The 25895-nt window shown below is 40.9% G+C and overlaps 2 protein-coding genes across 2 annotated transcripts; one reads left to right on the forward strand and one right to left on the reverse strand.

Annotated features, from left to right (window-relative positions):
• On the forward strand, nt 1-517 carry LOC131234386 (uncharacterized). Its single transcript, XM_058231222.1, has one exon. It carries the CDS (start codon nt 15-17, stop codon nt 351-353), a length of 339 nt encoding a protein of 112 aa, XP_058087205.1. The 5' UTR covers nt 1-14; the 3' UTR covers nt 354-517.
• Nucleotides 518-3106: 2589 nt separating this feature from the next.
• On the reverse strand, nt 3107-11864 carry LOC131234384 (putative phospholipid-transporting ATPase 9). Its single transcript, XM_058231220.1, has 11 exons — nt 10600-11864; nt 8578-9926; nt 8079-8189; nt 7348-7624; nt 7169-7257; nt 6596-6704; nt 5530-5739; nt 5318-5443; nt 4948-5046; nt 4650-4841; nt 3107-4092 (listed from the first exon to the last, which is right to left on the reverse strand). Exons 1-11 carry the CDS (start codon nt 10990-10992, stop codon nt 3436-3438), a joined length of 3612 nt encoding a protein of 1203 aa, XP_058087203.1. The 5' UTR covers nt 10993-11864; the 3' UTR covers nt 3107-3435.
• Between the last annotated feature and the right edge of the window lie 14031 nt (nt 11865-25895).

Here is a 25895-nt window from a genome sequence, read left to right on the forward strand (position 1 = left end):
CCGATACATTTGCCATGTCGACAACCCCATTGCCCGATCAGCAGCAGGAGCAGCCAGAGGTCTATCAGGAGGCCACTTCGAATGGGAATTACCATGGTTCGGGTTCTGTGGGACCCTTTTTTGCTGTCCTTTCTGTTATAATAGTCTTGGCAGTGCTGTCGTGCATGGTGGGTCGGGTCTGTGCGGCCCGGCTGGAGGGTCTGGACAGCAGGTATGACTGTTTGGAATGGGTGCGAAGGAGGTGCCGGCGTTGTATCCCCAATGACGTGGAAGTTGGTGCTAAGGCGGTTGATTGTGCTGATGGTAATGGCAAAGCAATAGAAAACGAGCATCCTCCGGCCCCACCGGCTTGATCACAGCAGTTTCTGTCGCTCTATAATAAGTCCCTTTTCTCAGTTTGGTTTGGGCTGCGGTTCCTGAATGTGATTAATACAGGCGTGTTTGGAGCATGAGGTTGGTCCATTGATTTCTTTTCTATGCCATGAAAATCTACCAAATGCCATTCATTTTATGATTACACATTTTCAACCATCTTTGGGTGCGTTTGGTTGCACCAAATATCATGAAATTCTTGATTAATCAGTCTAATTTGGTGCGAAACATAATGAAAATTTGTGATATTTGGTGCAACCAAACACAGCAGTAGAAAGTTATTCAAATTACATTTCGGAGCCAGATTCGTTCTGAGAGTCACTAGTAAGCGTGCTTGATATCTTCAATCTTTGTAATTTGTAGAAAATCTGGAGCATTTGCATGGTTGTGGGCTTGTAGAGTTGTCTTCCAACTGCTACTTTTGGTTGTCTGATCACCCACAAATCAAACCCAGATTTGCGCGTGGATTGATCCGAGCAAGGATCAGCAACTACCATATACAGGCAAAGTTCCCAAATTTGCCTTGCTTTGCTTAGGTGAAATCATGCTGTTTAGTTGTAAAATGGGTTTTATTTGGAAAGTGAAATGGTGAGAGGTTCAAATTCAAAGGGGTGAAAAATCAGATCTCAGTGTAATTGTTTGGTTATGCTCGATTTGATGAATTGGATTGCTTTACAAATACACCATATGTACACAGTTGAACAGACGCCACCATTTTTATGATGAAAACCAACATCTTGACTAGCCCTAAAATCGTTTATGCTGAAAACAGGGTTGTCTGGATGCAAAACCTCAGAAAGGGAATTTTGACCCCAAACGCCATTTCCATGAACATCTCTTTTTGTGTTTGGATGCACTTCTGCATCCTCCATTCAGATTGGCTTTTGGCGCATCTGACGGAAAATGTTGATTTTAGGATAAAGGAGATCTGAAGTTGCGTCGAAACGGGCTGTAAAGCCTGTGAAATGCTGAATTTTCCTGCTTGGAAATATGCCTTAGTATGTGGAGGGGAGCGGATTAGGTGCAACCCTTACTGTGGGGCCCACCTTGATTTATGTATTCTACATCCGTTTTGCAAGATCCAAATCTCAGTTGGATCATACCATAGGAAAAAGTGGTGATTGAACGTTTGTAAAACAAATATCAGCTTGATCCAAAACTTTTGTGGCCATGGTCAATTACAAACCTGGATGAAGGGAAAAATTAGATATTTTTAATTTTTGGGCTCATGCCACTGACTCAGAGATAAGATTTACTTAAATATATGTTTTTCAAGAGACATAGTATCCCTAGACGGAAATCGGTCGAGGAAGAGGCTCTGAGGGCCCCACCCCACCGTGATGTATGGGTTTTATCCAAGCCATTAATCCATTTTTTTATACCATTTTAGGTCATGAGTCCAAAAATGAAGTAGATAAGTTTTCCTCGTATTTATTTACCTTTTCCAAGAGACATGCTATTCTTACAAGCAGATTATGTCTTGCTCCTGTATGGACGGAAATCGGCCTAGGATGAGACTCTGTGGGGTCCACTATGATGTATGGGTTTTATCCATGTTGTTAATCCATTTTATCAGACCAATTTAGGGTATGAACCCAAAAAATGAGGTAAATACACAGCTCAGGTGGACCACACCACAGGAATCAGCGTGTGATAATAACACTCACCATTGAAACCTTCCTATGTCCCACCATGATGTTTATTTGTCATCCAACCTACTCGTAAGGTCGTGATGTTTATTTACCATCCAACCTGCTTGTAAGGATGTGATGTTTATTTGCCATCCAACCTGCTCGTATGGTCACATGGACCTGTGTGAAGGGAAAACACAAATCTTAGCTTGATCCCAAACTTCTGTGGTCCCCAGGATGTTTTTAAAGGTGGGCCTTCAATCCCACTGTGTGGTCCACTTGAGCCTTAGATCTGTCTCATTTTTGAGCTCATCCCCTAAAATAATCTGGAAAAAAAAAAATGAAAGAATGGCATGGATAAAACCCATACAACAGGGTGGGCCCCACATCCCCTGCATGGACCAATTCTTTTGTGGTGGGGGCAGGACCCAATCTGCTTCCACTATCCTTTATTCCAGCTTCAGGAACACTATAAATTAATTAAACAAACCATGGACAATCATTCTTGCATCCAAACGGTTTCTTAAACCCTATCCAAAGTGTTAAATGAGGCTCATATATCACAAAGTGAGGACCATTTGACTATGCCAACCATCTGATCAGATGCCTGAAAAAAAAAACAGAGGCTAGCCAAACAAGCAATGATTCACACAGCTCACAATGATCAGATGGTATACTTCATTGATCAAACCTCCATGACCTCTGTCCATGTCCTACCATGTGGTGGCCCGCCAATGGTCCAGATCACATGCATGTTGTCTACATGCACGACGGTGACTATGGCATTTCATTGAACTCCCACCAAAAGTAACAATAGACACTGTATTCCCATGCAAAGTTCTCAAACTATTTGTCAAAGAGATTGGAAGAAAACAAGAATCTGGATTTTTTTTTTTTACATACCATCTCTGAAATCTTTCCTATCCTGAAAACAGAACAGAATGCATTTTCATTTTAATTAACATAAAATGAAGTTCTCTAACCTGTACTCCAGAAATGCAACAGCCCTCTAGGTCACACCGGCCCATTTTCTTCATCACATTAAGCTACTAGCAATTGGGAAAGAACAAACACAAAGTTCAAAGAGAGGAGAAAGGAACATCTGTTTTGAACTATCCAAATCTGGATTGGTATGTATATTTCAGTAATGCAAAGGATCATTGATGATTATGTAAATAAAAAAATAATAATAACGAGGCCATGAACAGCCAAGAATCAAAATTTACATTTGTTGGGGCCCGCTCTGCCCCACCAACTGCTAATACGACACACCCACTTCGGAACTCAGTTGGGCGATGACCCAGGAAGCTGCTCTCCTGAATTTGATCGGTGGACAATAGATGGCCCATTCTGTAATGATCGGAGGGTCACCATCGGCTCACTGTGGCCCATATTCAACAGCTGCAAGGGTCCTATGATTCTAATCTGTACTTTACCTGCCTATTTCCCTCACTTGTTCTGTTCTATCATGTATCCTCTCTCTCATGCTGGTTGCCCTCGCTTCTGCCCGTGCTGTATATCCGACTGTCGTCGCACGCAACGATCTCTGCCGCACCACCTGGCAGTATTCAGGGTCATCGGCGTGCCCTTCGTATCTAATCCACTGTATCATCCCATGATACATCGGGAAAAACCGCATCTGAATGGCATTGTATGAGAAGTATGGAACCAGGGCTGAGATTGTCACAAAGAGTGTGACGAGCCAATACGATGTAGCAGGTGCGCATGCTTCGATGAAGACCTTGTAGGCGGTAGTTGATATGGTAGGTGACATTGCACCGTAGGTCAGAAGGAAGAGATACCACAGAATGATGCTACCCCATATGAAGACGTGTTGTATCCATGTGAAGTAGCTGATGGCGAGCGCCATCTGACAGTTTACAACCCAGACGACGCACGTGTACATCGTAGTCCCAAGGATTTCCAATCCAACGACCTCCCCACCTTTGCGGAAGGCCTGGTGCTCCAGGGCATTCGTGCAGAAGAAGAAGATGATAATGGCACTACATATGCCGTTGAACATCCAGCCGAGGATCCGAAGCCAGCTGAAGAGAACGTTCTGCACTCCTTCTTGGTATAGAAGAGGGAACTGCATGAGGGGTGAGTGATTTATGAGATCCAGAACAATATGAACATGTCATAAACTCGCATGTGTAAATATGCAAAATGTTCTTTTGGGGTGCATTTGGTTGCACTAATTTTGAAATTGCATGATAATTGGCGAAACCAAACACACCCTTAAGCTCCAAACATGATCTAGTTTTTTTTTTTTTTCAATTGATGATAATTGAAAATATTGATTGTATTATGACATTGGTGTTTGAATGTATTTCGAGCAGTCGTTGCAATCTTGAAAGCTAAAGATTTCATATCAATTGAAAATTTGTATGCATCTTTAGGTTTTCAGTTTGCACAGGTGGGACCCATGTTTGGGTGATCCAACCCCTGATCAGATGGCCCCACATTGGAATACCATACCCAAAGATTGGATGGTTGGGATCTTCTGATCTAGGATGCTTTTGGAATGGTCGACCCACAGATAAGAGTAGATGCAGATAATGGTAAAAGTGTGATTACAAAAAGTCTGTTACAACAAGCAATGATACACAAATTTCCAGTCTGTGGATGTGGGGACGGCAAACATACCTTCAGGCAAAACCGGGCAGCAACATCTTGGTCAAACACACCCAAAGCAAGCACGGGGAGCGACGTGAAGAAGACATTGTAGAATGACATGTACCAATCGTTGTATGCAGCCTGCCCAGAAAAGGATGCATATGCCTCGAACAAAAAAAGAGTGAAACCAAACGCAAGGTTCTTGTAGAAGAAGTAGCATATCTGCAACACATCAGAAGAAATTCATCAAAACTCAATGCGACTTGTGAGAAAAAAAAAAAAAAAATTGAAAAAAAGAAAAAGAAATTCCAAGTGTTGGAGGCCGCACCATCGATGAGATTCTTCTGTAACACCAGTGTCCGTGCACGAGAAGTAAACGCTCCAGGTATTGGAACTGAGCAATCGCAATGTCACTCGACATGACAGCCTGAAATTGCATAGTGACCATCAGAGAACTTGAAAAAAGAAACAAAACAGGATCTAGAAACTAATGATCATGGCGACATCAATAAGACAAGAAGCCCAGCTACTCTACATGAAGATTTCAAATCTTACTCCCCCCACAAGTGCCAACAAGGCGTGTGAGGTGCAAGATCCAAGGCGTTCAACAGACGGGTCCTAGTGTGTATCAGTGTACATGACGTGGCCTGAATATCAGACCAGTCCAATCATCAGGTAGGCCATATGAAGTTATTTACCTGCATTCCTTCAACACCGCTGATCCCAATTCCAATATCTGCTTCTTGAAGCATACCCACATCATTAGCCCCATCGCCTATGGCTAATGTCGTCTTACTGGTGCCAGTTTTAACCAATCTCGTGACCTGAAATCATTTCATACCAATTTTAGCTTCCTTAAGTATAATCAGCATCAACGAAAATGAAGGAAATTGTAAATGTATCAACTCACTAGTGCTTTTTGTTTGGGGGACGAACGACAGCAGATAACAGATGCACAGGCAATTGCCAGTTCTAGGAACATGTTCTTCACATCGTCCTCCAGCGCATAAACAAGCGATTTGCCATCGATGATCAAAGCAAATGCATCGGAACTTCCATTTGCCGAAGTAAGCAGCGACTTCCCATCATTTATCTGTTGAATAACGCTCGCCTTTGATGCCTGAAGAGATTGACAATAATTCATGGATCATGAACTGAACTCATACCATATCGACTCTGCTACTGTAGTTGTAAGGGAACTAACACAGTTCCTTTCATAATTCAGATGAGTTCAAGACAATCAAAACTTTTAACATAGCCCACGTGATCAACCCACATGGAGTATGGGTGCAACTTAGTCAGGTTGGGTGAGGTTGATGGTCAACCCCGGTCCAAACCTACAGTCCTTACCTCAGGAGGACGCAACCCGCAACCCGCAACCCGACCCAACTTGAATTCCAACCCAAAATGACCTAACCAACCCAATCCAAACCAGCCCAACCTTAATCCAATATATGTGAATATTCCCAACCCAACCCAACCCAAATTCAAATCTAGTTGGCATTTCCAACCAGAACCCAATCCGAAGACCTTGATAACCTGACCAAACTCGGGTTAGGTCAATTGGGTTCGGGTTCCAGCCCTAACATGTAGAGGCGGTAGCTCACAAATAGGGGAGGGAGAAATTTGAAAAATAAATAAAGAACAAGTCTTGCATAATGGGTACTTACCCCAAAAAATAAAAATCCATTCAACATGTATGTGAAACACATACAAATACAACAATAGGCTTAGAGTCGAGGGTACTTAGAAGAATAAGTCGCTGACTTATTGCAAGCATATTTTAGTTATTAGATTATCACATCACTTCATTATCATACGTAATTGGTGGGCCATAGACCACTTGTGTATAAGTCTCTTCTCAAAATCATATAATTAGCCACACTTCAAGAAAGAAAAATCATATAATCAGCCTACAAAAAGCAACGCATCTTGAATGCCCCAATGAAAATGCATGAAAAGGGAAGCCTGTTTACCTTAGTGATGTCACTCTTATCACCCGCTTTCTCTAGTTCTAGAATATCTGGTGTCTCCAAAATGATGATTATCTGCCTCATTCCTTGTCTCAACAAGCTACACGCGAAGCTGTAAAATGCAACTCGAGTCAGAAAATAGTTGTCTATACCGTTCCACTTTGACCAAACATAGCCTAATGTTCTGTACAATTACAAGGACTGGTACAGGTACAGACATCTGAGAGTACCCATCTTCCGGTCCGTTTTGGTCCATTTCAGCCAGAATATTTTTTACTCAGATTTCTGGCAATCTCAGTCCACATTTCTGGAGTCTTGACAGATTTGGAGGCATTTTTCGGTAAGGTAATCCCCGCCCAATCAAATGGGAGGGTTGAAAACATGTGAAATCTTCTATTGTGGATGAGAGGGTTTCCTGTTGTCTTCATTTCTTAAAAGTATTACATGCACCTTCCCAAAACGGAAAACTTAAATGGGTGAAACACCAAAACGTATCATATGCATATCGGTAAAGAAGAAACGAAATGCCCGCTTGAAGGAATAAATCAGTCATTTGTGCATATATCAGAAACGTACCCAATATTGATGGCGGTCTCCATCTTATCTCCAGTCAAGACCCATATTTTTATTCCGGCTTGTGCTAGCTTGTCAATGCATTCAGGAACCTGACAGACACAAGAGAAGAAAATCAGTTCCAATAAATACTCAATATCAAAAAGGTTTGCTCAGTTCGTTTATTGAAATCTTCAACCCACCCCTTTTTGCAGCTTATCCTCAACAGCTGTGGCACCGAGAAGGATCAAATCCTTCTCCATCTTCTCTGTCACTTCATCAATCAGTGCATCTCGATCTGCACTGACCGAGTTCTTGGCCTCATTGAATTCCTCATTGAATTGCCCATATTCTCTCTCATCAAGTTCACGATATGCAAGCACCAATGTTCTCAAACCCGCATCAGCATACCCATTCAGGTGTTCCCTGGTCTGATCCTCAAACTCCCTTCCATTCTTTGCAAGTCTTTCAAACATGACACTGCACAGTAAAAATCTTTATAAGAATACAAGAGCTTTGAATCTAAAGCATTAGATATAAGTACTATATCGAAAGAACAGCTTTTTCATGTTTGAATGGCAATGGTATAGGAGGGGCCACATTTTGGTAGCCTAACTCATTCATTTGACAGGCCCCATCATGGCATGGGCCACGGAATAATGTCTCCTCTATCAGACAATCCTAATTCCTAGCCATTGGCTTAGAAGGTCCATTGCAAATGGGCATTTATGACAACTGGACTGCAATTAACTTGTATCACCTGTCCTGATGGGGCCAATCATATGAAAAGTTATTGGGCCGAAGTGAACAAATTGCTCAATTGAGAATTGTATGATACTCTATTGTAAGAAATTCAATTCAGAAGTCATAACTAATGTGTTTTCTAGTATTTAAAACTCAATTAAGCTTCATGAACCGCTATTAGCTTACAGACCTGTCGGCACCTTTGCAGAGTAGCAACAGCTGGCCCTTCTCATTTCTTACTATCACAGACATCCGTCTTCGGGCACTATTAAACTCTAAAATATTCAAAAGCTTATAAGACCTGCAAATGGGGGGGAAAAAATAAGGTGTCTGTCAGACAAACACTACTAAGCAAACAGGAGAAATGCTAAGCCCACATGCCAACCTGGCATGGTGGGACATATGAGCCATGCAAGAGGTGAAGTGGGCCCATCATGCAGATGACCTGGAACAAAAATCAGGCAGGTAAACTCATCATGTGGGCCATGGGTGTATGAAAAAGAACTGCAAACAGTTCACATTCGATATACACATCTGGCCCGACTGATGAGTGGATGGTTCTGGTTTTGGGTCAGTTCATTGACACAGTGGCGCCCTCCTCATGCACACAACGGATCTGCCACATGGAGACATGCAGGTGAGTTTAGAAAAACTAAACAAACCACATACCAGAAGAACAAAAATCTGACCTTTCGACTTTCATCCCAGACTCAGGATCTAACTCATGCAGCGAGATGCCTGTTTGGGTCCTCTTGAAAAATTCAAAGCCGAACTCTCTTGCTGCAATCACAAAGGCTGCCTCATCAGGCGATTCAGCTTCATACGAAACCTTGCCTGTCTCTTCAACCACTTCTGGTATAGCAGTATGGCATATCGCCAACACACGGAAGAACTTCTGAAGGACATCATTACGAGCCTCGTTGACCCAACGCCCATTCATGACCCGTTCATCCTTAAAATTAAAACCTTTAACCAGTGGTTTTTTATCCACATGTTCCTCATCATGCTCCCCATTTTCAATCTCTTGAGCCAATGGCGATCCTTTTCTTCTAGCCATGGCCCGCTCGACCTCTGTTACACCACGACCATACGCTGTTCCAGCCACAGAACATTTGACGAACTCCATCGAGTTGCAGGTCAAAGTGCCGGTCTTATCCGAGAGAATTGTGTCAACTTGACCAAGCTCCTCGTTCAAGTTTGATGTGCGGGCTTGAGCAGGCTTGTCGGTTTCCTCATAATACATCTGCACGTCTTGGTTGATGAAGATGCTCTGCAAAACTTTGACAATCTCTATCGATACATACAAAGAAATGGGAATCAAGTACCCATACAGCATCATGGCTGTCAGGAAATGCAAAATCGCTGCAATAGCGGCTCTTTTAGGATCAAAGAAAACTTTGGTATTGTCTGGTCGAAGGTACCACCTTTTCATCTTGCCATTTTTAAGATCCTCTCTAGTCGCAATCCCAAAGAAAATGGATCCAACAGTGGATATCAATATCAGGACGGAAAACAGGAAATAAATAATATTGTCCATCTTCCTCTCGATTTTGCTCCTCTTGGACGGTGGGTCTGTGGAATTTTGAATAACTTTGGTGTCGTGGCCGGTGAAGATCACAGCCCCATAGACGTAGTCTGTGTTACGGAGCTTCGAATCCCTAAGAAGAAGCTGCTGGGGCGAAAGCGGGTACTGCTGATCATCGAAATCCATGCTACCAACAAAAGAGTACAAGTTTGCATTTGGGTCTTCGCATTTAACTAGAGCTTTGAAATTCCGGAAGCTGGAATCATCATGTAAGCCCGAAGTCACCTCCAACGCCTGCTTCAGTTTCAAATTCGTCTCACCATCAAGATTCATGGTCTCGACATAGCAGATAGCATCCTCATAACTAGACGAAAGCAAGACAAGGTCGGCAGGAAAGAAATCATCCTTCTCCACCCTTACTATATCTCCAACTCTCAGATTCTTCCATTCAGTGTGATCAAAATTACCTTCTCCACGGTGCACTTTAACCTTCCGATTGTTCACTTCAATATCCTGAAAACATTTCAACAGATCAAATTGCAGACCTCAGTCCACTGCGATGGTAGAACATCAGAATATAGAAATAAGAAATCCAGATCAGGAACCAAAACATGCATCAAGGTCATTTAAAATTCAATCTTAGATTGGAAAAAAGTAAAAAAGAAAACAGTGTCAATGAGGTAAGTCCATCGATCTGAATAACAAAGACAGGTGCAGTCAAACACTCAATTAGCCTTTTTCAAAGACACCTTCTAGATTTACAAACAGGATAGCAAGAGATTAATGCCTTGTCTGTGATTTAGAAAGGATTCTAGCAATAGGATATTCTAATGAATATATAAGAAGATGCAGAAATCAGTCTACTTATCTCTTATCTGTCACGAATCGGACAACTTGGGTAGCAAGAGATTAATGCCTTGCCTGTGATTTAGAAAGGATTCTAGCCATCGGATATTCTAATTAATATACAAGAAGATGCAGAAATTAGTCTACTTATCTCTTATCTGTCACAAATCGGACAACTTGGGACGAGCTTCATGTGGTAATTACATTTTAATTTCAGTTGATTGAAATTCCCCAAACAAGCATCAATAACTAGAAAAATTCTCCATTTTCACTACAGAGAGACTTAAAGTGCCTTGAAATAGGCGGCAATAAGATATTAAGAAAGGGAATGGGAACTCACCTGCTGATTCCGTCTCCAATCTTCAACAGCCTCTTTGGCCATGGTTGCTCCGATTACGACAATCAAAGGGAGGAGAGCGCTGACAGGAGTGTAGGGTGCGAGGGGAGTGAAAGCCAGGCAACCAGCGACCAGGAAGTATACGTTGGCAACCCTCCGGAACTGCTCGAATAGAGATTTGGGGAAGAAAGTCGCCAGCGTGTACTTGGTAGTCGACACGTAATTGTTGCTGTAGCTGCGTATTCCTGCTTCGAAGCATTCTGGGTCGTTGCAGAAGACAACCCGCGAGAAGCCCGGACCGCCAATCTGCGAGTGGTCTTCCTTGAATGATGATCTCCCACAGGAGAAGGCATAGATCTTACTGAACCGGAGCTTCCTTCTCCTTCCCCCATTCATCCTAACCACCAGCAATTCAACCACAATTCAAGAACAGTGATAAGACCCAACAAACGAAATGCAACAGCTCCTCTTTCGACAGCAAAAGCTTTCTTTAGAATGCAGCTTCCACGATTCCAAAGTGTAGAGAAGACACCAAATCCTAAAATCAAAACCGAAAAAAATCCTAGAAGAAAGAGAAAACAAGAAAAACCCAAATTACCAACTTCAATTCCCAAAATCCACAAATCGAAGTCCTCCAAAAGACAAAGACCAATTCCTCCAACAAAAGCCCACAAACCCAATTTCAAAAACCATAAGAATATCCAAAATTCAAAAGCTAACAAACTGAAGCCTATAAACAACAATGGAAACCCAATTCACAATAATAAATTAAAAAAAAAAAAAAAAAACCACAAGTCCCTCCTCTCAATCTCAAACTTCTCTACCAACAGAGAATCACCCTTTTCTAAGAAAAACCCAACAACTAGACCCTCTTCAATCTCACAACCTACCCCTCAAAATCTAAAATTTCTCTGTACATTTCACCCTCCCAATGCCTATAAAACACCATATCCCTTCTGATCATTTTTCTTGAAAGCTCCCACATGCCTTTGAAACGTTGAACGTAGACTTCGAACTTTCCTTTTGACTTGCAGCCCAAACAGACGAAAAGAGCATCGGGACTACCGGTTTCGGCCCCCGAAAACGATTTTAAGAGAACTCAAAGGAAAAGGTTGGGAAAATGAAAAAAACGCGGAATTTTTTAAAAATACGAAAAACCCACGTCTAGAAAGTCAATCTAATCGATATGTAATTACTGCAGGCTGCAGCTGTTGGATTTCGATTGAAATTTCCTCTCTCTCTCTCTCGGCTCTCTCGCCCTCTCTCCCTCCCTCCCTCTCTCTCTCTCTCTCTCAGAAGCTTCTTGCAATGAGACAATTGAAATATACATATAAAAACACAATTTCAAGAACGTTGGTTTTTTTTTTTTTTTTTTTTTTCTGATTATTGATTATTTAATTGTAATTAGTATAATCAGATTTTTTTAATCACGGATTTATTATTTAATTTTTTAGTGCCTGTTTTTCTTTTTCCGCTTTTCGTTATTCCAGAAATGACCCTGTATTGTTCATCTTTGCTTGCAGCCATCTTTCCTTCTTTTTTATATATTAATACAGGTGTAGTTTTTGATACTCTGGCAGAGAATGACACTTGATACACAGGCACTAAAAAATTGTACATATGGCGACTAAATTGTGGATACCAATGTCTTGATTTCACAGAATCAAAATCAGATTGGTTGAGCAATCTAATATCTGATTCTTCAACACTTGCTTGTTGAGGCCGGACCATTGGATTTTATTTTATTTTTTTCATTTTTGACCGTCCGATAAATATCCGCCTATTCGATGGTCAGATTATCAAATAAGAGTAATGTTGGGTTCATGATGCATCTAAGCTTCGACCCGTAATTTGGACCATTTAGATTGAATTAATTCGATTTCAAATATAGTTTTTAAATGACTGTGTATCATCCATCATGCTCCGCAAGGGCACTGAAGTTTATCTCTTAACACGTAGCACATTACGGTTAACCTAGCAGCTTGTACAAGTCAAGTTGGGCCGTGTTTCAGTGATACACAAAGCTGGTGGCCCATTCACCAACCTCTCTGGATTGAGAGATCCTAGCCATAGAATGTTGGGATTTTTAAAGTAAAGCTCTTCCTTTCTTAGATTTTACCAAATAGAGCTTCCAAGAGCTATATTCCCTTCAAAGAAGAAAATTACATTTCCAACCTTTTTTTTAAATTTTATTTGGGTCGTTATTCACGCCAGCGTGGTGAACTCACAAGAATAAACAGAGCTTCCGAGAGCTACATTCCCTTCAAGGAATAAAATTGCATTACGACCCTTGTTTTTTATTTGGGTCGTTGCTTATGCCTGTGTGGTAAACTCACAAAAATTTCAACACGAGGGCATTGGGTTCAGGTACCCGGGTGAAATTCAACTGGTGTGGGTGCGTGTGTTGAAAAAAAAAATAAAAACCTTCCTTTTATTTTAAAAGGAGAATCTATAATTGCAGGGCTATCTGATATATGTTTGACATTTAATCCGTTCAACAGGTGTACACTAACATGATTAGTAGGACAGCCAAAAATATTAAAGATCCAATCATAAAGTGGGCCAATTCATAAAAAATAATATACACCTCTCAAAACATTCAAATTCAAGTGTAGCCCAGTGATGATTTGATTGGTCTGATTTTTGGTTTGTACAATCACCATGGTGGAGTGCATATATTGGATGGCCTAGATGTCATATGGACCCCATAAGCCTCTATTTTTACTATTTTTAAGAAAAAATTGAATAAGGGCATTTTTATAATTTTCTTCCCAAAAAACATTTTCAGGTAAAACTCCTGAGATTATACGGTAAAAGTTCCTAAAATATTTGGGGTTTGATGAGTTCCGATAAACCCAAGTAACTTTTTTTTTTTTTTAACCTTCTCTGCTGTGAATCCGGATTAGGGTTTTGGCAGCTCATTTTAAGGCATGGTCCGACAAATAAAGCAGACAAAATTATCAAGCGGATTACACTGCAGGAAACAATGGTTATTGAACACTCACCAAAAAGTTAGAAAGGTCCAGTATAATGTTTATTTGCCATTCAATCTGTGGACAGATGCAAACTTGCACGAAGGAAAAACAAACACAATTTCTTAATTCAAAACCTTTGCATGCACTTAAAACTTCATCCCGACTACATAATTTTTTGATGAAGTTGATATTTGTGTTTTCCTTTCCTCTAAATTTAAGTGACCTTATCAATAGGTTAGACGGAAAATGAACATTAAGGCAGGCCCTAGAAAGGTTTCAATGGTGGGTGCTGTTATCTTCATTCTTTCATGTAGTGTGGTTAATCTTGGCTTTGTATCTACTTTATTTTTTACTCCATATTTGTAAATAATTGTTTTTATTGGTTTCTATTATTTATTTTTTGAATCATTTAACCAAGTTTAAACAAAATAAAGGAAAAAACACAAATATCGAATTCATTTAAAATTTATATGACTCCCTGATGGTAATCCATCTGGGTAGGGCTCTGTGGGGCCAACTGTGATGTAAGTGTTTTATCCACTCCATTAATCGTTTTTCTTAGATCATTTTAAGGTATGAGACAAAAAAATAGGCAGGAACAAGGCTTAAGTGGACCATAAATTTGGGATTGAACGTCCACCGTTAAAAACTTCTTGGGAGTTGGAGAAGTTTCAGATCAAGCTGATATTTGTTTTTTCACTTCATCCACGTCTACATGACCTTATAAATAGGCTGGATGGTAAAAATAAATAAATCACGGTGGCCCTTAGAAAGGTTTCAACCGTGAGTGTCATTATCACTGCAGCTTCCTTTGGTGTGGTCCACTAGAGCTGTGAACCTATTTAATTTTTTGTTTCATACTTTAAAATGATCTATAAAAAATGATTAATGGCATGGATAAAACACTTACATCACAGTGGGCCCCACAGAGCCCTGCCCGGAACGTAATCCCCGTCCAGAGTTTAATTGGTGTGGTTCACTTGAGCTTGGGATACGCTCCAATTTTAGAATGCTTCAATTTTAGGCTCATGCCCTAAAATTAACGGCTAAAACAGGTGGATGGCATGGATAAGTCACATAAATTGCAGTGGCCCTACATAGTTTACTGGTGGGCCATAGGGTACAGAGTCACTCAATGCGCAATCCATTTTCTAGATATCATAGCTTAAAATTTGTTACCGTCATGCCATTGCACAGAAAACATATGAACCGAGAAAACAAGTTGATCTAGCTGTCCATTTGTTTTATACACCCGCTTTCATGCATACGTGACCGTCCAGGGACGCCTATTGCGTCCTACCCAGCAGGGCTCTGTAGGGTCCACTGTGATTTAAGTGTTTTATCCATTCCGTTAATCGTTTTTAAAAGATCATTTTAATTTATGTGACAAAAAAATTAATTAGATTCAAAGTTCCAGTGGACCACACCAAAGAAAGCTGCAGTGATAATGACACTTACTGTTGAAACCTTTCTAAGGGCCATCACGATTTTTTTTTACCATCTAACCTATTCATAAGGTTACGTAGACATGGATGAAGTGAAAAAACAAATATCAGCTTGATCCGTAACTTTTCCAGGTATCAAAAAGTTTTTAATGGTAGATGTTCAATCCCAAATTTGTGGTCCACTTAAGCCTTGTTCCCGCCTATTTTTTTTGTTTTATGACTTAAAATGATATGATAAAAACGATTAACGAAGTGGATAAAACACTTACATCACGGTGGGCCCACAGAGCCCTGCCCGGACGGGGCGGGGGTGGGACGCAATCCGCGTCCGAACGTCCAGATATGGGACGCGGATTTCCTGCGAAAGCCTTTCCGAGGAAGTTCCAGCGTAAGGATACTTGGTGGGGCCACGGGCATGTTTTTGAGAAATTAACTCCGTACATCCGTTTTGTGAGGTCGTTTTAGGACATAATGCTAAAATTTAGGTGGATAAAAAATTAAAGTGGGCCACACAAGAGGAAATAGTGGGGATTTAGTGAGTACCGTTGAAACATTCTTATGACCATTAAAGTTTTATATCAGGCTAATGATTTTGTGTTTTCACTTCATTCCACTGTGAATGACTTTATAAACGATTTGGATGGCATATAAACATCAAGGTGGAGCCCAAGAAGGTTTCAACGGTCGAAATTTCTTTCCCTTTCGCGTGACCCACTTGAGTTTTGGATCCACCTCATTTTTGGCTAAATGTTCTAAAATGACCTAGAAAGTTGGATGGATGGGGTTGATTTTTCGAAAACATGGTGGTGGGCCCCATTCAGCATCCTTGCCCAGGAATTTACTGAGAAAGGCTTTCGCAGGAAATCCGTGTCCCGAAGTATGTGGGGTATATACAGCTAATAGAATGATGTTAAAGATAATTGCTCCAGCAAACGCGCACTATAAGTTATAGTGCTCCTAGTTTCATCAATTGATTTAGACAGTTAAATGGAACCATCTGAACGGTCCATTAGGTTCAGAATATATTGCATATGCTATCTTGAAATTTTTGTACTTATATAATGATCCAATCCCTTTTTTATTTGGCCTTATTTCTACAGCTATTAGTTTTCAAATCCATGGATGGGGTGGTTACAATTTCCTTAAAAAAAATGATTCTTTAGAATCATGAGCAATCCATGATGGGCCCTAACCAATGGATGGATGAAATTTTTGATTGAACCTATTTTCTGTGAGTGATCCTAACCGTCCATATTAAATACCATTGAGAATAGTATGATGTTGCATGCTAGTCATGAAAAGTGAGCTGAACTTATTGAATGGTCTAGATCAATGGATTGGACTGTCTAAGAATACTAATTGCAACTAGGAGCACTATAACTAACAGAGCACCTGAGAGCACTAGATTATCTCTGATGTTAAAATGGCCTTGAAAATAAATAAGATAAAATAATTGAGTAAAAAATCTGAAATTTTGCTATCATTTCAAGCGTACACGTGTCCTATGATGTGGACACTTTTGTGAGCGCGACTTGTGCAACCCCTCTCACCAGCAATGTGGGTGAGACACTGACCGTAACGAAGAAGATAAAAATTTCAGGTAAATCCTGAAAACGACCATCATTAAAAACTTCCGTAATGTTTATGGACCATCCAACTTCTTGATAAGGTCACATCTACTTGGATGAAAGTAAAATACAAATATCAGCTTGATTCAAAACTTTTGTGGCCCACAAAAAGTTTTTAATGGTCAAAAGCCACTGTTTCCTGTGGTGTGGTCCCCTGAAATTTTTATCTACTTTATTTTTTGTATCATTCCATAAAATCAGCTAGCAAAAGCATATGGACGGCGTGGATATACATCGCATAGATCGAAGTGGGCCCTCACCCACATCGCTCGTTCCTCGGTGGCAGCGAGCCGTTGGGCTACGTGAGAATAATAGGGTCGCACGGCCACAACATGACCCGGTTTCGGTAGGACCCCATGCTCTGTCGAGCCCACCATGTTGTATGTGTAGAATCTACTCCGTTCATCGGATGAGAACTATTATTTGGACCGTAGATACATAATATAATCGGGAATAAAAACTGATATAAGCCAAACCAATGAGAAAAATTGTAAAATTGCCGCTAGGAAGTGCTAAGTATGGCTCGCCCGAGTTTCAAGTCAGGCTGGTTTTTGTAAATTCACATCATCCTGGTTAGTTATGCCAGATTAACGGCTTTGATGAAAGATACACACCATGGCGGCTGTAGAAACAAATCTATGGTTGGCATCCCATCCCTTATGTTTTCCATGTGATGCGGCCCACCTCAGTTGTTGTTGTTGTTATTGTTGATGATTATTCCCTTAGGGCCTATGATAAAACCTGAAAGACGGAGTGGATTCTACATACACAACATGGTGGGCCCCACAAAGTTAAATGCTTTGTGCAGGTGAGTCCAAGTTATGCGTTTGTGACATCCAACCCGTCTAAAGTGTGTGTCTCACCATGAAAACTGTATGAATTAAAAAGGTCAGGCTAATACGTCTTACATATGAGCCACACCGTGAATGCTAAGGTCCTGGAGTTGGACTGGCCACAAAATTCAGAGTAATCTGTTTCGAATCCCACTTTAACCACACGTGCCTTCAGATTAGGCATGCGAGTTCAGAAGGTTGGCCCCACCCTTTATACCGCATGGTCATCCACAGGTTGGTGAGGCGATTAGGTGGACCATCATTAAGTTCTTCCTGTTGTGAAAAATATTAAATATTTTATTGTATTATATATATATAGGGAAAAGGTACTATGCGCTCGACCTCACGATAAGCTCCTATGAGGTCGAGCTGTGTGGGCCCCACTGTGATGCATGTCGACCATCAACACTGTGCATTTAATGGGTCACCTCTAAATTATAGGATTGACCAAAAATCAGCCATATACGGAACTCGGTGGGCCATACCAATCTAAAATCATGTGAAGGCACCGTTAAAACATATAAAAGCACTTGGTGGGGCCCACCGAGTTTTGAATGCTGCATCTTAAACTTGGTCTAATTTCTCACGAACAATCATATAACGATTATATTGAATTATGATCCTGTCAGCACCTTGACTCATATAAACAATGCTTGGATGGTTCAACAGACCATCACCAACACTCAAACTATTCTTACTTACAAACCAACCAGAAGAGCAACAATGTGATTTGTTTAGTCAGCAATGGTTATGAGATCATTAGCTAGAAGGCCTTATGAAACAGACCAAAACAATGATATAAAATTTTCTAATATCTATTGGAATTTTTTCTTTTGTTTTATCTACTAGACAAAGAATATTTGTGTATGCAGAGTTTTATTTGTGGTTTTTCATATTTACTAAACATAGAATTACAGATATGATCGTCATAACCTAGAACTTGTTTGCCTGCAACCTATTGGTATTCTCAATCATTTAAAAAAGGGACGAATAGTGTTTTAAGGACTATGGCATATATTATAGCAAACATCTAAAGTAGTAAATAGAAGAGAATAGATGCTTTGCTCGTGTGTAGGGGTGTACACGAACCGAGCTAGCTCGGTTAGCTCGCTCGACTTGACTCGAAAAAGCTCGATTCGACTCAGTTCAAAGCTGAATTCAAGCCGAGTTGAGCTGATTTTTTTAGCTCGAAAATGAGTTTGAGCCGAGTTCAAGCAGGCCCCAGCTCAACTCAACTCGGATCGAATCCAGCTCAAATTGAACTCGGATCAAACCAGTTTTGTAACTTAGTTACTTTGCCATTGATGTTGCTCACCAATTTGTTTGATAAAATAACTCAATGAAGATTTGGCTAGTGGCAAGGAATGTATGTATATTAAACAAATGCCTTTTTTACCTTTTTTTTTTTTTTTTAAAGGCGTTGGATAAAATACAATAAAACCATTGCCTCTATTTGTAAATCGAGGATTTACTCCACTTAGAACTCACTAGCCCCGGCTCGAGCCGCCCAACCGAGGGGCCGGCCGGTCGGACCTTGAGGCCCCCAAAGTGTACAACCCTAACCGTGTGTGATGGGTGATACGCATGTGCTTAGAAATCGTTAAAAAATGCACACATGGCTTAAAATTAATTCAAATTAAACTATCTAAATTATGGGACCCGGTTTAGATTTTTCATAAAACAAAAATTAAGCTTTCTTGATTGGACGGTTATGGTCCCATTTAAACGAACAAGTTTCCATCAATCCGTGGTTAGGATTTCTCAACAAATCGGATCTTTGAGATCGTGACTGAGAAACATGACTTTCACCATTAAAACGTTTTGATTTTGAACATATGACCCGAGTAAATTTTCTGAGTGACCGTGTATCAAGCTTCCAACTCTGCCAGAGTATAAACAGCACGTGATCTATTTACAGGAATATTCAGGGCATAAGAGAGGGACGCGGATTGCGTCCTACCCCCGCCCGGACTTTAATCTGTCCGGGCAGGACTCTGTGGGATCCACCGTGATGTAATTGTTTTATCCTCGCCATTAAATGCTTTTCTCAAATCATTTTAAAATATAAAATAAAAAATGAGGCAGGTCCAAGGCGTAAGTGGACCACAAAGTGGGGATTGAACGTACATCATTAAAAACTTCTTGGGAGCTGGAGAATTTTCGGATTAAGTTGGTATTTGTGTTTTCACTTTTCACTTCATCCACGTCTAAATGACCTTATTATTAGGTTGTGTCATTATCGGTGCAGTTTCCTTGAGTGTGGTCCACTAGAGCTATTGTCCTGCTCTACTTTTATGTTCATGCCTTAAAATGATCCGAGAAAAGCGTTGAACGTAAAATAATTGCATTACGTTGTATCCCACATAGCCCTACCCGGACGGGTTATCATCCAGGCGGGGGTAGGACGCAATCCGTGTCCATGAGGGACGGTACGGGGACTCGACGGCAGGGACGGGAGGGACGCGGATTGCGTCGGGTCATCGTCATGTAAGTGTTTTATCCACGCCGTCCATCGCTTATCTCAGATTATTTGAAAATATGAAATAAAAAAAGAGGCGGGTAAAGGGCTTAAGTGGACCACAAAATGGGGATTTAACGTCCACCATTACAAACTTTTTGAGAGCTGGAGAAGTTTTGGATCAGGCTGATATTTGTCTTTTCGCTTCATCCACGTATACATGACCTTATTAATAGGTTGGATGGTAAAAAAACATCACGGTGGCCCTTAGAAAGGCTTCAAAGTTAGTGTCATTATTACTGCAGCTTCCTTCGGTGTGGTCCACTGGAGTTATGTACCTGCTTTATTTTTAAGATCATATCTTAAAAATGATCTAATAAAAGCGATGAACGGCATGGATAAAATACTTACAACACGGTGGGCCCCAAAGAGCTCTTCCTGGTTAGTTATGCCAGATTAACGGCTTTGATGAAAGATACACACCATGGCGGCTGTAGAAACAAATCTATGGTTGGCATCCCATCCCTTATGTTTTCCATGTGATGCGGCCCACCTCAGTTGTTGTTGTTGTTATTGTTGATGATTATTCCCTTAGGGCCTATGATAAAACCTGAAAGACGGAGTGGATTCTACATACACAACATGGTGGGCCCCACAAAGTTAAATGCTTTGTGCAGGTGAGTCCAAGTTATGCGTTTGTGACATCCAACCCGTCTAAAGTGTGTGTCTCACCATGAAAACTGTATGAATTAAAAAGGTCAGGCTAATACGTCTTACATATGAGCCACACCGTGAATGCTAAGGTCCTGGAGTTGGACTGGCCACAAAATTCAGAGTAATCTGTTTCGAATCCCACTTTAACCACACGTGCCTTCAGATTAGGCATGCGAGTTCAGAAGGTTGGCCCCACCCTTTATACCGCATGGTCATCCACAGGTTGGTGAGGCGATTAGGTGGACCATCATTAAGTTCTTCCTGTTGTGAAAAATATTAAATATTTTATTGTATTATATATATATAGGGAAAAGGTACTATGCGCTCGACCTCACGATAAGCTCCTATGAGGTCGAGCTGTGTGGGCCCCACTGTGATGCATGTCGACCATCAACACTGTGCATTTAATGGGTCACCTCTAAATTATAGGATTGACCAAAAATCAGCCATATACGGAACTCAGGTGGGCCATACCATCTAAAATCATGTGAAGGCACCGTTAAAACATATAAAAGCACTTGGTGGGGCCCACCTGAGTTTTTAATGCTGCTGAAACTTGGTCTGAACCCTCGTCCAAGTGGGACACACATAATGGATGGACTGGATTTGCAAACCACATCTCGATGAGCCCAAAAAATAATTATGAATGTTTTAATGGTGCACGACCACTCCTCACTTCTGTATGTGGTGTGGCCCACACAAGTCACGGATTGACTTGATTTTTGAAATCTAGGCCCATGATGGAATGGTGCATCTGACTGATGGGGTAGATGTTCGAAACACATCACAGTGGGGCCCACACAGCTCGACCTCATGGGACAGACTCGTGAGGTCGAGCGCATAATACCTTTTCCCACACACACACACACATATAGAGTCTCGGTCTCCTGCGCACAAAGCCGCACTGACCTTAAATGAGAGCTCGGTTATCAGCCGTTAGATCCCCTCATTGGCTGGGATTCAGCAGCCGTGCACAAGAGAGAGTCTCTTGGAGGAGGACTCACGCGACACTTTTTTCAGCAAGAGAGGGGAAGTGACGTCTCCAAGTTCTGTGGGCCACACCATGATAAATGTTTTGTATCTACACCGTCCATCCATTTAGAGAGATCATATTAGGGCATGATCCAAAAAATGAATCAGATCCAAAGCTCGAGAGGACCCCACCACAAAAAAAGAGAGGGGAGAGTGACACCCATCGTTAAAAAGTTCTAAGGGCCACCTGAGTTTTCGTTTCAGGCGAATATTTGTTTTTTCCTTCTTTCATGTCTGCTTTAACACATGATCTGGCTAGAATCTCAAATAAACATCATGGTGGAACTTTAGAAGGTTTCAACGGTGGGTGTCACTCTCATCACTGTTTTCTGTGGTGGGGTCCACCCCAGCCTCGGATCTGCCTCGTTCTTTGGACCATGCTCTAAAATGATCTCTCCAAATGTATGGATGGTGTTGATGCAACACATACATCATGGTCGGGATGCTAATACGCCCATTAATAATAGATATATGTGGTCAAAAATATATTACGGAAAGAGAGGTTAAATAGTGTTTAGACTCTGGTGAAAGTTTGCCACCATTTATTCAAGTTTTGCTTATCATCCACTGACCACAAGGCAGACTTTGAAGGCAATCCGGTCCACCCAAATTGTGGAACCCACAATGGATGGTACACAGCCCGAAATCGTCAATGATCAAAAGCAAGTAATCATCTGGATTCACAAATTGAATTTGAAATGGTGATTATTTTATTTTTAACTTTTCCAATTGATAGCCAACAAATGGATGGTTAGGATTTTTCTATCAGCCTGATCTCCAGGATGTGATCCATCCATAGTAGACCTTACAATTGGACACTTTGGGTTGAAGTTAACGGTTGGCATGTGTAGAATGTATGAGACACCACAGCTTAAAGAATATAAACGGACAATCGTTGTGGTAGTGTACCAAACAGCGCTAGAAGTGCCGTTTGACTTTTGAATATCTCAGGAGCTCAACCCGTGTGGTTTTCATCACTCTCATCACTATAAGAGAAGTGCTACGTGGGCCCCACTATGATGTATGTATTTCATCCATGCCGTCCACCCATTATTTCAAATCATTTTTTGGTATGAGCCCAAAAATGAGGTTGATCCAAATCTCAAGTGGACTGCACAGTGTTAATTGAACGCCCACCATTAAAAACTTCTTGGGGGCCACAAAGTTTTAGATCAAGCTGATATATATTATTTCCCTTCATCCAAGTTCGTATGACCTCATCAACTGGTTAGATGTCAAATAGCCATTATAGTGGGTCCTAAGGGGTTTTTAATGGTGGAAATTCAATCAAAACTATTTTCCCATGGTGTGATCCACATGTGATTTAGATATATCTAATTTTTGGGATAAAAACATAAAATTATCTTTCAAAATGGATGGACGGCGTGGACCACTAGCCACAGCTGATGGCAGCATCACCAGCAAAGCCACGTCCCTATCTCTCTGTCAAAACTGATGCCCCTCTCTTGCCGAAAAAAGTGCCACGAGTCCTCCTCTGAGAGACTCTCTCCACGCACGGCTGCTGAATCCCAATTCTTTAGAATCATGAGCAATCCATGATGGCCCCTAACCAATGGATGGATGAAATTTTTGATTGAACCTATTTTCTGTGAGTGATCCTAACCGTCCATATTAAATACCATTGAGAATAGCATGATGTTGCATGCTAGTCATGAAAAGTGAGCTGAACTTATTGAATGGTCTAGATCAATGGATTGGACTGTCTAAGAATACTAATTGCAACTAGGAGCACTATAACTAACAGAGCACCTGAGAGCACTAGATTATCTCTGATGTTAAAATGGCCTTGAAAATAAATAAGATAAAATAATTGAGTAAAAAATCTGAAATTTTGCTATCATTTCAAGCGTACACGTGTCCTATGATGTGGACACTTTTGTGAGCGCGACTTGTGCAACCCCTCTCACCAGCAATGTGGGTGAGACACTGACCGTAACGAAGAAGATAAAAATTTCAGGTAAATCCTGAAAACGACCATCATTAAAAACTTCTGTAATGTTTATGGACCATCCAACTTCTTGATAAGGTCACATCTACTTGGATGAAAGGAAAATACAAATATCAGCTTGATTCAAAACTTTTGTGACCCACAAAAAGCTTTTAATGGTCCAAAGCCACTGTTTTCTGTGGTGTGGTCCACCTGAAATTTTTATTTACTTTATTTTTTGTATCATTCCCTAAAATCAGCTAGAAAAAACACATGGACGGCGTGGATATACATTGCATAGATCGAAGTGGGCCTCGCCCACACCGCTCGTTCCTCAGTCGCAGCGAGCCGTTGGGCTATGTGAGAATAATGGGATTGCACGGGCACAACATGACCCGGTTTCGGTAGGACCCCATGCTCTGTCGGGCCCACATTGTTGTATGTGTAGAATCCACTCCGTTCATCAGATGATAACCATTATTTGGGCCGTAGATACATAAGATAATCGCGAATAAAAACTGATATAAGCCAAAGCAATGAGAAAAATTGTAAAATTGCTGCTAGGAAGTGTTAAGTATTGCTCGCCCGAGTTTCGTGTCTGGCTGGAATTTGTAAATTCACTTCATCCTGGTTAGTTATGCCAGATTAACGGCTTTGATGAAAGATACACACCATGGCGGCTGTAGAAACAAATCTATGGCTGGCATCCCATCCCTTATGTTTTCCATGTGATGCGGCCCACCTCAGTTGTTGTTGTTGTTGTTCTTGATGATTATTCCCTTAGGGCCTATGATAAAACCTGAAAGACGGAGTGGATTCTACATACACAACATGGTGGGCCCCACAAAGTTAAATGCTTTGTGCAGGTGAGTCCAAGTTATGCGTGTGTGACATCCAACCCGTCTAAAGTGTGTGTCCCACCATGAAAACTGTATGACTTAAAAAAGTCAGGCTAATACGTCTTACAGATGAGCCACACCATGAATGCTAAGGTCCTGGAGTTGGACTGACCACAAAAATCAGAGTAATCTGTTTCGAATCCCACTTTAACCACACGTGCCTTCAGATTAGGCATGCGAGTTCAGAAGGTTGGCCCCACCCTTTATACCGCATGGTCATCCATAGGTTGGTGAGGCGATTAGGTGGACCATCATTAGGTTCTTCCTGTTGAGAAAAATATTAAAAATTATATTGTATTATATATACATAGGGAAAAGGTACTATGCGCTTGACCTCACCTTATTTTTTTGCTTGGTTGATCCGTGGAGTAAGGGGACCATGCGTGCACGGGCACGGGCTTGGTGTGAGGGCCAAGGCATGTAAAGCAATATGGTTATAGAAGCGCTAGTGCTGTGTAATAGGAAATATGGGTAGGGTGACTAAAATGAGCGAATGTTCTTAATACATATGGCTAGTCCAACAATCATAAGTTGGCTAATCAATGAGTCTAAACGGTTAGCAAGTAGCATCAATTATCCCACATGCATAATGATTAGAAACTGTCAATAACAACTAATTTCTCACCAATAATCATATAACGATTATATTGAGTTATGATCCTGTCAGCACCTTGACTCATATAAACAATGCTTGGATGATTCAACAGACCATCACCAACACTTAAACTATTCTTACTTACAAAACAACCAGAAGAGCAACAACGTGATTTGTTTAGTCAGCAATGTTTATAAGAACCTTAGCTAGAAGGTCTTAAGAAACAGACCAAAATAACGGTATAAAATTTTCTAATGTCTATTGGAATTTTTTCTTTTGTTTTATCTACTAGACAAAAAAATTTGTGTATACAGAGTTTTATTTGTGGTTTTTCATATTTACTAAACGTAGAATCACAAACATGCTCGTCATAACCTAGAACTTGTTTACCTGTAATCTATCAGTATTCTCAATTATTTTTAAAAGGGATGAATAACGCTTTAAGGACTGTGGCATGTATTGTAGCAAACATCTAAAGTAGTAAATAGAAGAGAATAGATACTCTGCCCGTGTGTAGGGGTGTACACGAACCGAGCTAGCTCGGTTAGCTCGCTCGACTTGACTCGAAAAAGCTTGATTCGACTCAATTTGAAGCTGAGTTCAAGCCGAGTTGAGCTGATTTTTTTAGCTCGAACATGAGTTCAAGCTGAGTTCAAGAAGGCCCCAGCTTGACTCAACTTGAATTGAATCCAGCTCAAATTGAACTCGAATCAAACCAGTTTTGTAACTTAATTACTTTGCCATTGATGTTGCTCACCAACCGTTTGATAAA

The sequence above is a fragment of the Magnolia sinica genome, chromosome 19 (assembly GCF_029962835.1).
Source record: "Magnolia sinica isolate HGM2019 chromosome 19, MsV1, whole genome shotgun sequence".
In the NCBI taxonomy this organism is placed as follows: domain Eukaryota; kingdom Viridiplantae; phylum Streptophyta; class Magnoliopsida; order Magnoliales; family Magnoliaceae; genus Magnolia; species Magnolia sinica.